Genomic DNA, 13,385 nt, shown 5'->3' on the forward strand with positions numbered 1-13,385 from the left:
ACCAGTGAAAATCTGTCCTTTGGTCTGATGAGTCCAAATTTGAGATTTTTGTTTCCAACCGCCCTGTCTTTGTGAGACGCAGAGTAGGTGAATGGATGATCTCACCATGTGTGGTTCCCACTGTGAAGCATGGAGGAAGTGGTGTGGGGGTGCTTTGCTGGTGACACTGTCTATGATTTATTTAGAATTCAAGGGAGACTTAACCAGCATAGCTACCACAGCATTCTGCAGCGATATGCCATCCCATCTGGGTTGGGCTTAGTTCCACTATCATTTGTTTTTCAACAAGTCAATGACCCAACACACTTCCAGGCTGTGTAAGGGCTATTTGAAGGAGAGTGCTGCATCAGATGACCTGGCTTCCACAATCACTCGACCTCAACCCAATTGAGATGGTTTGGGATGAGTTGGACTGCGGAGTGAAGGAAAAGCAGCAAATGAGTGCTCAGCATATGTGGGAACTCCATCAAGACTGTTGGAAAAGCGTTCCGCATGAAGCTGGTTGAGAGAATTCCAACTGTGCAAAGCTGTCATCAATGCCAAGGGTGGCTACTTTGAAGAATATATATGTAAATGTGAATACTTTTGTTAATGTGATATTTCAGTTTTTAATACATTTGATACATTTAATACCTTTTGTCTTTATGGGGTGTTGTGTGTAGATTGGGGGAAAGAAAGGAATTGATCCATTTTAGAATAAGGCTGTAACTTAACAAAATGGGTAAAAAAAAGTCAGGGGGTCTGAATACTTTCCGAATGCACTGGAGGTAGGGGTAAAAGACACACCCCCGAGACGACAGACGCTCCCCTCAGCTGGAGCACAGAGCACAACATTCCCAGCCATTCCGCACCCTCGGCACAGAGAAATATCCCGGGTATGGTTTCAATTACATTCACCGCAGTCCTTTTTTTTTCTCTCTCTCGCTCAAAGAAAAATGAAAACGGAGAGTTGCTGACCACACCCTCCTCCGACTCGGTTCAGGTCATCGGGTCAGTTCTTTTGGCAGAGCCTCAGGTCCATTTGCGCCGGTGACGCTTGCTGATATCTGGCAGCTATAGAGTTGTTAGTCATCCAGTCTGTAAAGAACATTGTAGGATATTGTACGGTTGGGTACGTCCGTGTTAGTAAACAGATTTACTTCAAGTACGGCTTTTAGTCTACTGTTATTCCCAGGATCCAACACACCGCTCTGTCCCTGGATAGTGACCGAAGGTGATGGCTGGAATGTATTGGCACACTCTGGTGCTCTTCTGCCCTGAAGACCCTCACATGGTTGGACAGCTTGTTCAGTGTCCTGTCCAGTGCAGGAAGTCCTTCCCTGTGGGCCATAAGGCAGGTATATGGAGGTCACAGAGAGAGTAGGGGAAACGTGCTGATCAGCTCATCTTGGCGCTTAATGTAATTCAACCAAGGCTCAGGGCCTAAGCACTGTTCAGCTCTGTCTCCAGGCAACATGCTAGAGGGGATGGAGCTTAGGGATTACAAAAAAAACTTTGTCACTGGTGCCCTCGTGCCAATTACTAGGCTATACCTGCATGTGTTGTCACAAAATGGTCCTGCCCATGCCTCTGTCAGAATATGCCCCAAAAAAATGTCATCGTTTTACCAGTGTACAAAACATTAGGAACACCTTCCTACTATTGCGTTGCACCTCTCCCTTTTGCCCTCAGAACAGCCTCAATTTGTTGCCATGGACTCCACATGGTGTTGAAAGCATTCCACAGGAATGCTGTCCCTCGTTGAGTCCAATGCTTCCCACAGTTGTCCAAGTTTTCTGGATGTCTTTTGGGTGTTGGACAAATCAAATCATTCTTCATACACACAAAATGTTGACTGTGGAAAAACCCAGCAGCGTTGCAGTTCTTGACCCAAACTGGTGCACCTGTCACCTGCTACCAAACCCCGTTCAAAGGCAAATCTTTTGTCTTGCCCATTCAGCCTCTGAATGGCACACAAACCATGGCTCAATGGTCTCGAGGCTTAAAAATCCTTATTTAACCTGTCTCCTCATCTACACTGACTTGGAAGCGAATTTAACAAGTGACCTCAAAGGATCATAGCTTTCACCTGGATAGTAAATAGGCATGACGGGAACCACACTTGCGGAAACCATCCGTTCACCTACTCTGCGTCTCACAAAGACACAGTGGTTGGAAACAAAAATCTCTCATTTGGACTCATGAGACCAAAGGACAGATTTCCACCAGTCTAAGCAAGTCTCTTCTTATTTGGGTCCTTTAGTAGTGGTTTCTTTGCAGCAATTTGACCATGAAGGTCTGATTTCATGCAGTCTCTTCTGAACAGTTGATGTTGAGATGTCACTTGAACTCTCTTATGCATTTACTTGGACTGCAATCTGAGGTGCAGTTAACTAATGAACTTATCCTCTGGAGCAGAGGTAACTCTGGTTCTTCCTTTCCTGTGGCGGTCCTCATGAGAGACAGTTTCATCATAGCTCTTGATTGTTTTAGTGACGGCACATGAAGAAACTTTAAAAGTTCTTGACATTATCAAGATTGACTGACCTACAGGTCTTAAGGTAATGGACTGTCACAACCTTGTCACAACACAACTGATATGCTCAAACACATTAAGAAGGCAAGAAATTCCACAAATTAACTTTTTACAAGGCACACGTTAATTGAAATACATTCCAGGTGACTGCCTCATGAAGCTGGTTGAGAGAATGCCAAGGGTGTGCGAAGCGGTCATCAAGGCAAAGGGTGGTTACTTTGACGAATCTAAAATATTTAATTTGTTTGAACACTTTTTGGTTTCTACATTATTCCGTGTGTATTTCATAGTTTTGATGTCTTCAATATTATTTTACATTGTAGACCATTAATACAAACAGCAAGAACCTCTTGAATGAGTAGGTGTGTCCAAAACTTTGGCTTGTACTGTATGTACAGTGGCCTGTGAATGTATTTTCCCCCTTGGCATGTTTCCTATTTCATTGCCTTACAGCCTGGAATAAAAATTGATTTTTGAGGGGTTTGTATCATTTGATTTACCCAACATGCCTACCACTTTAAAGATGAAAAATATTTTTTTATTGTGAAACAAACAAGAAATGAAATTTAACTTGAGCGTTCATAAATATTCAGCAATTGCAGCTGCAAGTCTCTTGGGGTATGTCTCTATAAGCTTGGCACATGTAGCCACTGGGATTTTTGCCCGTTCTTTAAGGCAAAACTGCTCCAGCTCCTTCAAGTTGGATGGGTTCTGCTGGTGTAGAGCAGTCTTTAGGTCATACCACAGATTCTCAATTGGATTGTGGTCTGGACTTTGACTTTGCCATTCCAAGACATTTAAACGTTTCCCTTAAACCACCCGAGTGTTGCTTTAGCAGTAAGCTTAGGTTCATTATCCTGCTGGAAGGTGAACCTCTGTCCAAGTCTCAAATCTTTTGAAGACTGAAACAGTTTTTCCTCAAGAATTTCCCTGTATTTAGCACCATCCATCATTCCTTCAATTCTGACCAGTTTCCCAGTCCCTGCTGATGAAAAACATCCCCACAGCATGATGCTGCCACCACCTTCTTTCACTGTCGGGATGGTTTTCTTTGGGTGATGAAAGGTGTTAGTTTTGCGCCAGACATAGCGTTTTCCTTGATGGCCAAAAAGCTCAATTTTAGTCTCCTCTAACCAGAGTACCTTCTTCCATATGTTTGGGGAGTCTGCCACATGCCTTTTGGCTAAAACCAAATGTGTTTGCTTATTTTTATTTCTTTAAGAAATGGTTTTTTTCTGGGCACTCTTCTGTAAAGCCCAGCTCTGTGGAGTGTCCAGCTTAAAGTGGTCCTATGGACAGGTACTCTGATCTCTGCTGTGGAGCATTGCAGCTCCTTCAGGGTTATCTTTGGTCTCTTTGTTGCCTCTCTGATTAAGGCTTTCCTTGCCTGGTCTGTGAGTTTGGTGGGTGGACCTCTCTTGGCAGGTTTGTTGTGGTGCCATATTCTTTCAATTTTTTTAAATAATGGATTTAATGGTGCTCTGTGGGATATTCAAAGTTTCTGATTTTTTTTTTATAACCCAACCGTTATCTGTACTTCTCCACAACTTTGTCCCTGACCTGTTTGGAGAGCTCCTTGGTCTTCATGGTGCCCCTTGCTTAGTGATGTTGCAGATTCTGGGGCCTTTCAGAGCAGGTGTGTGTACAGTTGAAGTCGGAAGTTTACATGCACCTTAGCCAAATACATTTCAACTCAGTTTTTCACAATTCCTGACATTTAATCCTAGTAATAATTTCCTGTCTTAGGTCAGTTAGGATCACCACTTTATTTTAAGAATGTGAAATGTCAGAATAATACTAGAGAGAATGATTTATTTCAGCTTTTATTTCTTCACATTCCCAGTGGGTCAGAAGTTTACATACACTCAATTAGTATTTGGTATCATTGCCTTTTAAATTGTTTGACTTGGGTTAACCGTTTCAGGGTAGGCTTCCCACAATAAGTTGGGTGAATTTTGGCCCATTCCTCCTGACAGAGCTGGTGTAACTGAGTCGGGTTTGTAGGCCTCCTTGCTCGCACATGCTTTTTCAGTTCAGCCCACAAATGTTCTATAGGATTGAGGTCAGGGCTTTGTGATGGCCACTCCAATACCTTGACTTTGTTGTCCTTAGGCCATTTTGCCACAACTTTGGAAGTATGCTTGGGGTCACTGTCCATTTGGAAGACCCATTTGCGACAAAGCTTTAACTTCCTGACTGATAATGCCATCTATTTTGTGAAGTGCACCAGTCCCTCCTGCAGCAAAGCACCCCCACAACATGATGCTGCCACTCCCGTGCTTCACGGTTGGGATGGTGTTCTTTGGGCTTGCAACTGCCCCTTTACCCTCCAAACACAATGATGGTCATTATGGCCAAACAGTTCTATTTTTGTTTCATCAGACTAGAGAACATTTCTCCAAAAAGTCGATCTTTGTCCCCATGTACACTTGCAAACCGTAGTCTGGCTTTTTTATGGCAGTTTTGGAGCAGTGGCTTCCTTGCTGAGCGGCCTTTCAGGTAATGTCGATTTATAGGACTCGTTTTACTGTGGATATAGATACTTTTGTACCTGTTTCCTCCAGCATCTTCACACAGTGTTTTGTTGTTCTGGGATTGATTTGCACTTTTCTCCAAAATACGTTAATCTCTAGGAGACAGAAAGTATCTGCTTCCTGAGCGGTATGACGTTGTCCCATGGTGTTAATACTTGCGTACTATTGTTTATACAGATGATCATGGTACCTTCAGGTGTTTGGAAATGGCTCCCAAGGATGAACCAGACGTGTCGGTCTACAATTTTCCCAATTTTCTTGGCTGATTTCTTTTGATTTTTCCATGATGTCAAGCAAAAAGGCACTGAGTTTGAAGGTAGGCCTTGAAATTAGAGGTCGACCGTTTAATCGGAATGGCAGCTTAATTAGGGCCGATTTCAAGCTTTCATAACAATCGGAAATCTGTATTTTTGGGCGACGATTTCCGATTTATTATTTTTGTATTTATATTTTAAAAAATGTATACTTTTTTTTATTTAACTAGGCAAGTCATTTAAGAACACATTCATATTTACAATGACTGCCTAGGAACTGTGGGTTAACTGCCTTGTTCAGGGGCAGAACGACAGATTTTCACCTTGTCAGCTCAGGGTTTCCAATCATGCAACCGCACAGTTAACTAGTCCAACGCTCTAACCATTGCACTCGACGAGTAGCCTGCCTGTTACGCGAATGCCGTAGAAGCCAAGGTAAATTGCTAGCTAGCATTAAACTTATCTTATAAAAAACAATCAATAATTATCACTAGTTATAACTACTGATCCAGTTTAGCAGGCAATATTAACCAGGTGAAATTGTCATTTCTCTTGCGTTCATTGCACGCAGAGTCGGGGTATATGCAACAGTTTGGGCAGCCTGGCTCATTGCGAACTAATTTGTGAGAATTTTACATAATTATGACATAACATTGAAGGTTGTGCAACGTAACAAGAATATTTAGACTTCGGGATGCCACCCGTTAGATAAAATACCGAACCGTTCCGTATTTCACTGAAATGATAAACGTTTTGTTTTTGAAATGATAGTTTCCGGATTCGACCATATTAATGACCAAAGGCTCGTATTTCTGTGTGTTAGTATGTTATAATTAAGTCTGATTTGATAGAGCAGTCTGACTGAGTGGTGGTAGGCCCGTAATCATTCATTCAAACAGCACTTTCGTGTGTTTTGCCAGCAGGTCTTCGCAAGCACAGCGCTGTTTATGACTTCAAGCCTATCAGCCTAATGGCTGGTGTAACCGATGTGAAATGGATAGGTAGTTAGCTGGGTGTACTGTTTCAAACGTCACTCGCTTTTAGATTTGGGGTAGTTATTCCCCTTGCACTGCAAGGGCCGCGGCTTTTGTGGAGTGATGGGTAACGCTGCTTCGAGTGTGGCTGTTGTCGATGTGTTCCTGGTTCGAGCCCAGGTAGGGGCAAGGAGGGGAACGGAAGCTATACTGTTACACTGGCAATACTAAAGTGCCTATAAGAACATCCAATAGTCAACGGTATATGAAATACAAATGGTATAGAGAAATAGTCCTATAAATACTATATTAACTACAACCTAAAATCTCTTGCCTTGGAATATTGAAGTCTCATGTTAAAACGAACCACCAACTTTCATATGTTCTGAACAAGGAACTCAAACGTTAGCTTTTTTTACATGGCACATATTTTACATGGCACCTATTACTTTCTTCTCCAGCACTTTGTTTTTGCATTATTTAAACCAAATTGAACATGTTTCATTATTTATTTGAGGCTAAATTGATTTTATTGATGTTTTATATTAAGTTAAAATAAGTGTTAATTCATTATTGTTGTAATTGTCATTATTACATTTTTTTTTTTAAATCGTACGATTTAATCGGTATCGGCGTTTTTGGTCCTCCAATAATCAGTATCGGTATCTGCGTTGAAAAAATCATAATCGGTCGACCTCTACTTGAAATACATCCACAGGTACACCTCCAATTGACTCAAATTATGTCAAATAGTCTATCAGAAGCTTCTAAAGCCATGACATTTTCAGAAATTTTCCAAGCTGTTTAAAGGCACAGTCAACTTAGTGTATTTTAACTTTTGACCCCCTGGAATTGTGATACAAGTGAAATAATCTGTCTGTAAACAATTGTTGGAAAAATTACTTGTCAGGCACACAGTAGATGTTCTAACCGACTTGCCAAAACTAGTTTGTTAACAAGACATTTGTGGAGTGGTTGAAAAATGAGTTTTAATGACTCCAACCTAAGTGTATGTAAACTTACAACTTCAACTATATATCTATACACTTCGATTGCACACACATTATTTAACTAATTATGTCTTCTGAAGGTAATTGCACCTGATCTCATTTAGGGGCCTCATAGTAGAGGGGTTGAATACATATACACACCACTTTTACGTATTTTTTTTGTTGAACTTTTTGAAACAGGTCATTTTTTTCTTCTTCAGTTCACTTCACCCTATTTGGGCTATTTTGTGTATGTCCGTTAAATGAATTACAAATGCATATCTATTTAAATTACTGGTTGTAATGCAACAAAATATCAACAACGCCAAGGGGGATGAATACTTTTGCAAGGCACTGTATATCCATAAAAAATTATACTGATTCTTGATTTCGACTGGCTGAGAAAAGCTGCCTTCACTTTCATTACTATGCGACAGCTGGCGATCGAATTTGAATATTGAAACAATGTTGCAAATGTCAAAGACAGCAAGGTTTATTCAAATCTCTGCTGTTAAACTACATGTTAGTCTAAAAGAAATGTGAGAACGTCTAGATGCCTTTTTGATAGTGGAGATGAAGTTTATAAATTGCCCGGCTGGGCTGATGAGACGGTGGATAGCGCAGTCAGATGGAACAGAGTAAATAGGCTTTTTTATAATCACATTTAGCCGTTGGTAACTTGTGGAATAGGCACCGGCTGTAATGTGGTTTTAACCAATCAGCATTCGGGATTAGACCCACCTGTTTTATGAAGCACTGTATAATAGGAACCACTATTGTTCTCATAAGCTGATATGTATAAAAAATATAAAAAATGTAAACTGTAAAAAATAAATAAATATATTAATTACAATGTCTCCTTAAGGCGATATTTGCTGGGAGAAACCCATCTCAAGCAAAATAAACATCAGCATGCTTCCTAACTTTCATCTTTCTCCATGTTTCTAGGTGGAGTCCTTCATATTAGACCAGGAAGACCTGGACAACCCCATGCTAAAGACAGCGTCAGAGCTGCTCCTGTCCAGCGCTGCAGACGGAGCTGATCTCAGAACAGTGGACCCGGAAACCCAAGCCAGATTGGAGGCTCTGTTGGAAGCAGCCGGTACGTATCGTAGTGGTGTGAACCCTTCACCTGTTACTTTAATTTATTTATTTTGAATGCACCTGTTTGATCACTTTACGAATTACGAAGATGTTACATGCTAAGGCTGCTTCAGTCCTGTTGTCTTTATCAAATAGGACTGCTGCTCTTTTGGGACTTTGAATGCTGAAACCTGCTTGAAACTCAGCCCAATTTAGTATCAATGCTTAATTAAGGCCTACAATTTAGTTTGTACTTACATACTTTCTGACGTTGGCAGGCCTGTGTCTGATGTTTCTGTTCCTACCACTGTGTTGGGACATGACCTCGTAGGTGTGTAGAGATGGCACATTGCCAGGGAGAAATTCCTGCATAACAAACGCAAGTGCTCAAAACAGATGTTCAAATCCCTGCTGCACTACAAATCAAATGTATTTCTAAAGCCCTTCTTACATCAACTGATCTCTCAAAGTGCTGTACAGAAACCCAGCCTAAAACCCCAAAACGGCAAGCAATGCAGGTGTAGAAGCACTACAGCCTGCGTTTACCCTGCATGTGGTTGTTTTGGTTTCTGTCGTCCACCTACTTCCCATGTTGGATTGTCTATGGGGGAGGGGGTGGGGTAACACTGATCAATTACAGTGATCAGTAAATTTGACTGCAGGGTGCTCACAGGCTAAGTGTTGCAAGGCAATTATCAAACCGGCTACGACTCTCGCTCAGGCCTCTGTTGAGCTAAGCTGAACCAGCCCGTCAAAGCACTTAGCCTTGGTCTGTATAGTTAGTGCCTCAATGCTGCCTCATTAGAGAAACTAAAAAGCTTTCTGAAACAATGAAAGAAGTCTGCGTCTAATTTGATGCGCATGAACCTGTGGGATGGATGGATGTTGTGGTGTGCATCAGGAAGACATGCAGCATGTTAGCCAGGTCCCAGCCAGTCAATCAGGGTATGGGGAGTTGGTACAGGCACATGAGATGGTAGGTAGCTAGGCTCGTGGGGGCACCACGGGGAAGATTAACATGAGCAATGTATTTCGATAGAGCAGCAACAGCTTCCGTCATGACTCAACCTTTAGTACACTGCTTTTGTGCATGTCTGCCTCCCATCTATCGTTGTCTGCGTGCAACTGTGTGCATGTCTGCCTCCCATCTATCGTTGTCTGCGTGCAACTGTGTGCATGTCTGCCTCCCATCTATCGTTGTCTGCGTGCAACTGTGTGTGCACATTTTAACATCTGTGTAACCAATCATGTGGCGCATGCAGTGGTTTTTGCATACCGCAACTAATATTGGACTGATTCTGTTCTTAAGCTTCAATGTTGGCTGATCATCAGATTCTCTTCCATTAATTGTTAATATGCCCACTTACTCAGTCATGTGATTAGGTTCCCCCCTTTGATATGTTTCCTCAACGCTGTGTTCACAACTTGATAATACAGACAATGTGTTTGTGTTCTCTTTACACCTTGTTGCATAGTTTTAATTGTGTGTGTGTGTGTGTTTGGTGTGTGTGTGTGTGTGTATGCTGCTGTGCTTGTGGTGTGTGTGTATGCTGCTGTGTGTGTGTGTGTGTGTGTTTGTGTTTGTGTGTGTGTATGCTGTGTGTTTGTGTGTGTGTATGCTGCTGTGTGTTTGTGTGTGTGTGTGTGTGTGTGTGTATGCTGCTGTGTGTTTGTGGTGTGTGCCTGACCCTGGGTCCTCTGAAGGTATTGGTAAACTGTCCACCACCGATGGAAAAGCCTTCGCAGATCCAGAGGTGCTACGTCGCTTGACGTCGTCCGTGAGCTGTGCGCTGGACGAGGCCGCCGCCGCTCTCACACGCATGAGGGCCGAAAACACACTCAACGCCAGCCAGGCAGACAAGTATGTATCTCCTCTGCTCTAAGTCTAAACATTAAGTGCACTACACTATATTCGGGGATCCTCCCTCACACCAGTCTTGTCTAGGCCATATGTTTCCTTTCGACATGTTCAAGCGAACTTGAAGAAAGCACATCTGACAATTCCTTAGTTGAGAATAAAAATTTAAAAAAGGGGGGAACAAAATCTTATTCCTATAATTTACAGTGTTAAATAACACTATTGTTTGAACAATATTTTTGTGAACCAAATGTTTAATTTTGTCGTTTTAATGTTGGTAGCAACGCGTGAAAAAAGTTGTCAATCTGTTGCAGTTCAAGTCGACTACAAAACCTGTAATGCAATGGTCTCGCTGGGCTAGCTAGGTAGCTAGTTAGCAAACATAACTACACACAATAATAGCAAAGTCGCATGTGAAGTCGCATGTGAAGTCGCATGTGAAGTCGCATGTGAAGTCGCATGTGAAGTCGCATGTGAAGTCGCATGTGAAGTAGCTACAGTAGTTAGCTGTAAAATTGCCTAAAACTGCACTATCAATTTAGGAGTCTACAATCTCACCATGTTCACCCTGCAGAGTGGAGTCTGATATTTGCAACGGTACCATGCAAAGCACCCTGGACTGAAGAGGCAGACCAATAAGGGAGATGTGTTAGGACCTCTGTTAAATTACACATTTCTGGAGGTTGTTAATATTGGAAAAAAATATGATCAATGGCTCATTTCTAGAGAAGACACCCTCCTGCGTTATGACATCGGCCAGTAATGAAATCTGACGCTTTATTACAGCAATGTTGAAGCTAGGAGCATTTCACTGCACCCGCTATAACAACTGCTAAATATGTGTTTGTGACCAATTTAAAAATGTATTTGATTTGTGTGATGTTTTCACAATGTACAAGGCATGCCTATTAACCTCCAGTGTAGTGAGGGAGACTTTCTTAATGCTACGTCACACTGGCCGAATTTCTGCTGTATCGACGGCAATTTGATACACCTGAAAACGTGAATCGATAGGACATCGCATAGCTGTCCTTTCTCCTGGCCTTTGTGTTAAGACTGTAGTTGATTTTTAAGTACAGTGGCGGCTAGCTGATGCTCTGAATAACTCCCATGATTCATAGAAGATGCGTTTTGTTTCTACTGTTCTCTGACTTGATCACTGTTTTCCTGAAAAGCTTTAAGGTGCCATATTGGGTCAAAGGCCATTCATGAAATGTACTGCTCAGTCCTGAGTGAGCCCTTTTGTTTTGTTTTAAACTTCTTAGAGTGTGAGTGATGGCGTGAATTGTGACAACTCCGTTCATCCGATGCTTTGGCCTGCGCAGCCACAGTCCCAGTAATTGTAGCAGTCTGGTTATTTTCAGCCGTAGCTTGGCGGAGGCGTGCTCCGACGGGGACGTCAACGCTGTGAGGAAGCTGCTGGATGAGGGGAGGAGCGTCAACGAACACACCGAGGAGGGAGAGAGTCTGCTCTGCCTAGCCTGCTCTGCTGGTTACTATGAACTTGCACAGGTATAGCGAACACACACACGCGCACACACACACACACACTGACCTTTAGCCACTCACAGTATACTGCTAACATTGTTCTGCCTTTCTGTCAGAGTTTCCATCCAGTTCTGTAATCAAATGTAGTTGTATATCCAAATGTTGCAGAGCCAAACCTGATCCTTTGTGGTTGTTTGGATGTCTGTTTTTAAAACGCCCTGACGTGTGTCCTCCTGCAGGTCTTGCTGGCCATGCACGCTAACGTGGAAGATCGGGGCATCAAGGGTGACATCACGGCCCTCATGGCCTCAGCCAGTGGCGGCTACGTAGACATCGTCAAACTGCTGCTGGTACATGGGGCTGACGTCAACGCACAGTCCTCCACAGGTGAACACACACACACGTCAAACACCACTAGGTGCTGTAACCGAGACCAGAAACCATCACATCTACAGTAAACACTGACAACTCTGTCCCCGTCAGGTAACACGGCGCTGACGTACGCGTGTGCGGGCGGCTTTCTGGACGTGGTGAAGGTGCTGCTGAAGGAAGGCGCCAACATTGAGGACCACAACGAGAACGGCCACACACCCCTGATGGAGGCGGCGAGCGCGGGTCACGTGGAGGTCGCCCGGGTGCTCCTGGAGTACGGGGCTGGTATCAACACGCACTCCAACGAGTTCAAGGAAAGTGCACTTACGCTGGCCTGCTACAAAGGTACGTCCTTAGACAATGAACCCTTTAGCCGTGCACCGGAGAGATCAGAGGTCTTTATCCAGAAATCAGTGACTCAAGTGATCCACTTATGTTGACAAACCAGTGTGTGAAACAGGAAATGTAATTGTAGGGTTGAAGCACCCAGAGCATTTTTTTCCCTCTTCGTCACCACACACAGGGCACCTGGACATGGTGCGCTTCCTGTTAGAGGCAGGGGCTGACCAGGAGCACAAGACCGACGAGATGCACACAGCACTCATGGAGGCTTGTATGGTGAGACACACACAGAGACACACACAGACCACACTATTAAATTGAAGGTGCAGTATGACTGATGAGGTCTCCTGTTCCTCTGCCCCTCTTCAGGATGGGCATGTGGAGGTGGCGCGGTTGCTGTTGGACAGCGAGGCGCAGGTCAACATGCCCGCCGACTCTTTCGAGTCTCCGCTGACGCTGGCGGCCTGTGGGGGCCACGTAGAGCTTGCTGCCCTGCTGATGGAGAGGGGCGCCAACCTGGAGGAGGTTAATGATGAGGGATACACTCCCCTCATGGAAGCTGCACGAGAGGGCCACGAGGAGATGGTGGCGCTGCTTTTGGCACAAGGTATGGCCCTGCAACTCAATGAAAGGGGGATACCTGGTCAGTTGTACAACTGAATGAAAGGGGGGATACCTGGTCAGTTGTACAACTGAATGAAAGGGGGGGTCAGTTGTACAACTGAATGAAAAACCTGGTCAGTTGTACAACTGGGGATACCTGGTCAGTTGTACAACTGAATGAAAGTTGTACAACTGAATGGGGATACCTGGTCAGTTGTACAACTGAATGAAAGGGGGATACCTGGTCAGTTGTACAACTGGAAAGGGGGATACCTGGTCAGTTGTACAACTGAATGAAAGGGGGGGGAGGGGGATACCTGGTCAGTTGTACAACTGAATGAAACTGAATGAAAGGGGGAATACCTGGTCAGTT

General features: G+C 43.5%; 1 protein-coding gene across 6 annotated transcripts in view; it reads left to right on the forward strand.

Annotated features, from left to right (window-relative positions):
• LOC112228259 (ankyrin repeat and KH domain-containing protein 1-like) overlaps positions 1-13,385 on the forward strand; it is a 46,776-nt gene that overhangs the window by 9,001 nt on the left and 24,390 nt on the right. For 4 of the 6 annotated variants that reach the window (XM_042309815.1, XM_042309818.1, XM_042309816.1 and 1 more), the window contains exons 2-8: positions 8,215-8,368; positions 10,054-10,210; positions 11,557-11,719; positions 11,935-12,082; positions 12,179-12,412; positions 12,591-12,685; positions 12,779-13,016. In XM_042309815.1, the coding sequence (XP_042165749.1) occupies positions 8,215-8,368; positions 10,054-10,210; positions 11,557-11,719; positions 11,935-12,082; positions 12,179-12,412; positions 12,591-12,685; positions 12,779-13,016 (1,189 nt within the window). The remainder of the gene's footprint in view (positions 1-8,214; positions 8,369-10,053; positions 10,211-11,556; positions 11,720-11,934; positions 12,083-12,178; positions 12,413-12,590; positions 12,686-12,778; positions 13,017-13,385) is intronic. The other 2 variants (XM_042309817.1, XM_042309820.1) reach the window with 1 other exon arrangement.

Source organism: Oncorhynchus tshawytscha, linkage group LG30 (genome assembly GCF_018296145.1).
Source record: "Oncorhynchus tshawytscha isolate Ot180627B linkage group LG30, Otsh_v2.0, whole genome shotgun sequence".
Taxonomy (NCBI): domain Eukaryota; kingdom Metazoa; phylum Chordata; class Actinopteri; order Salmoniformes; family Salmonidae; genus Oncorhynchus; species Oncorhynchus tshawytscha.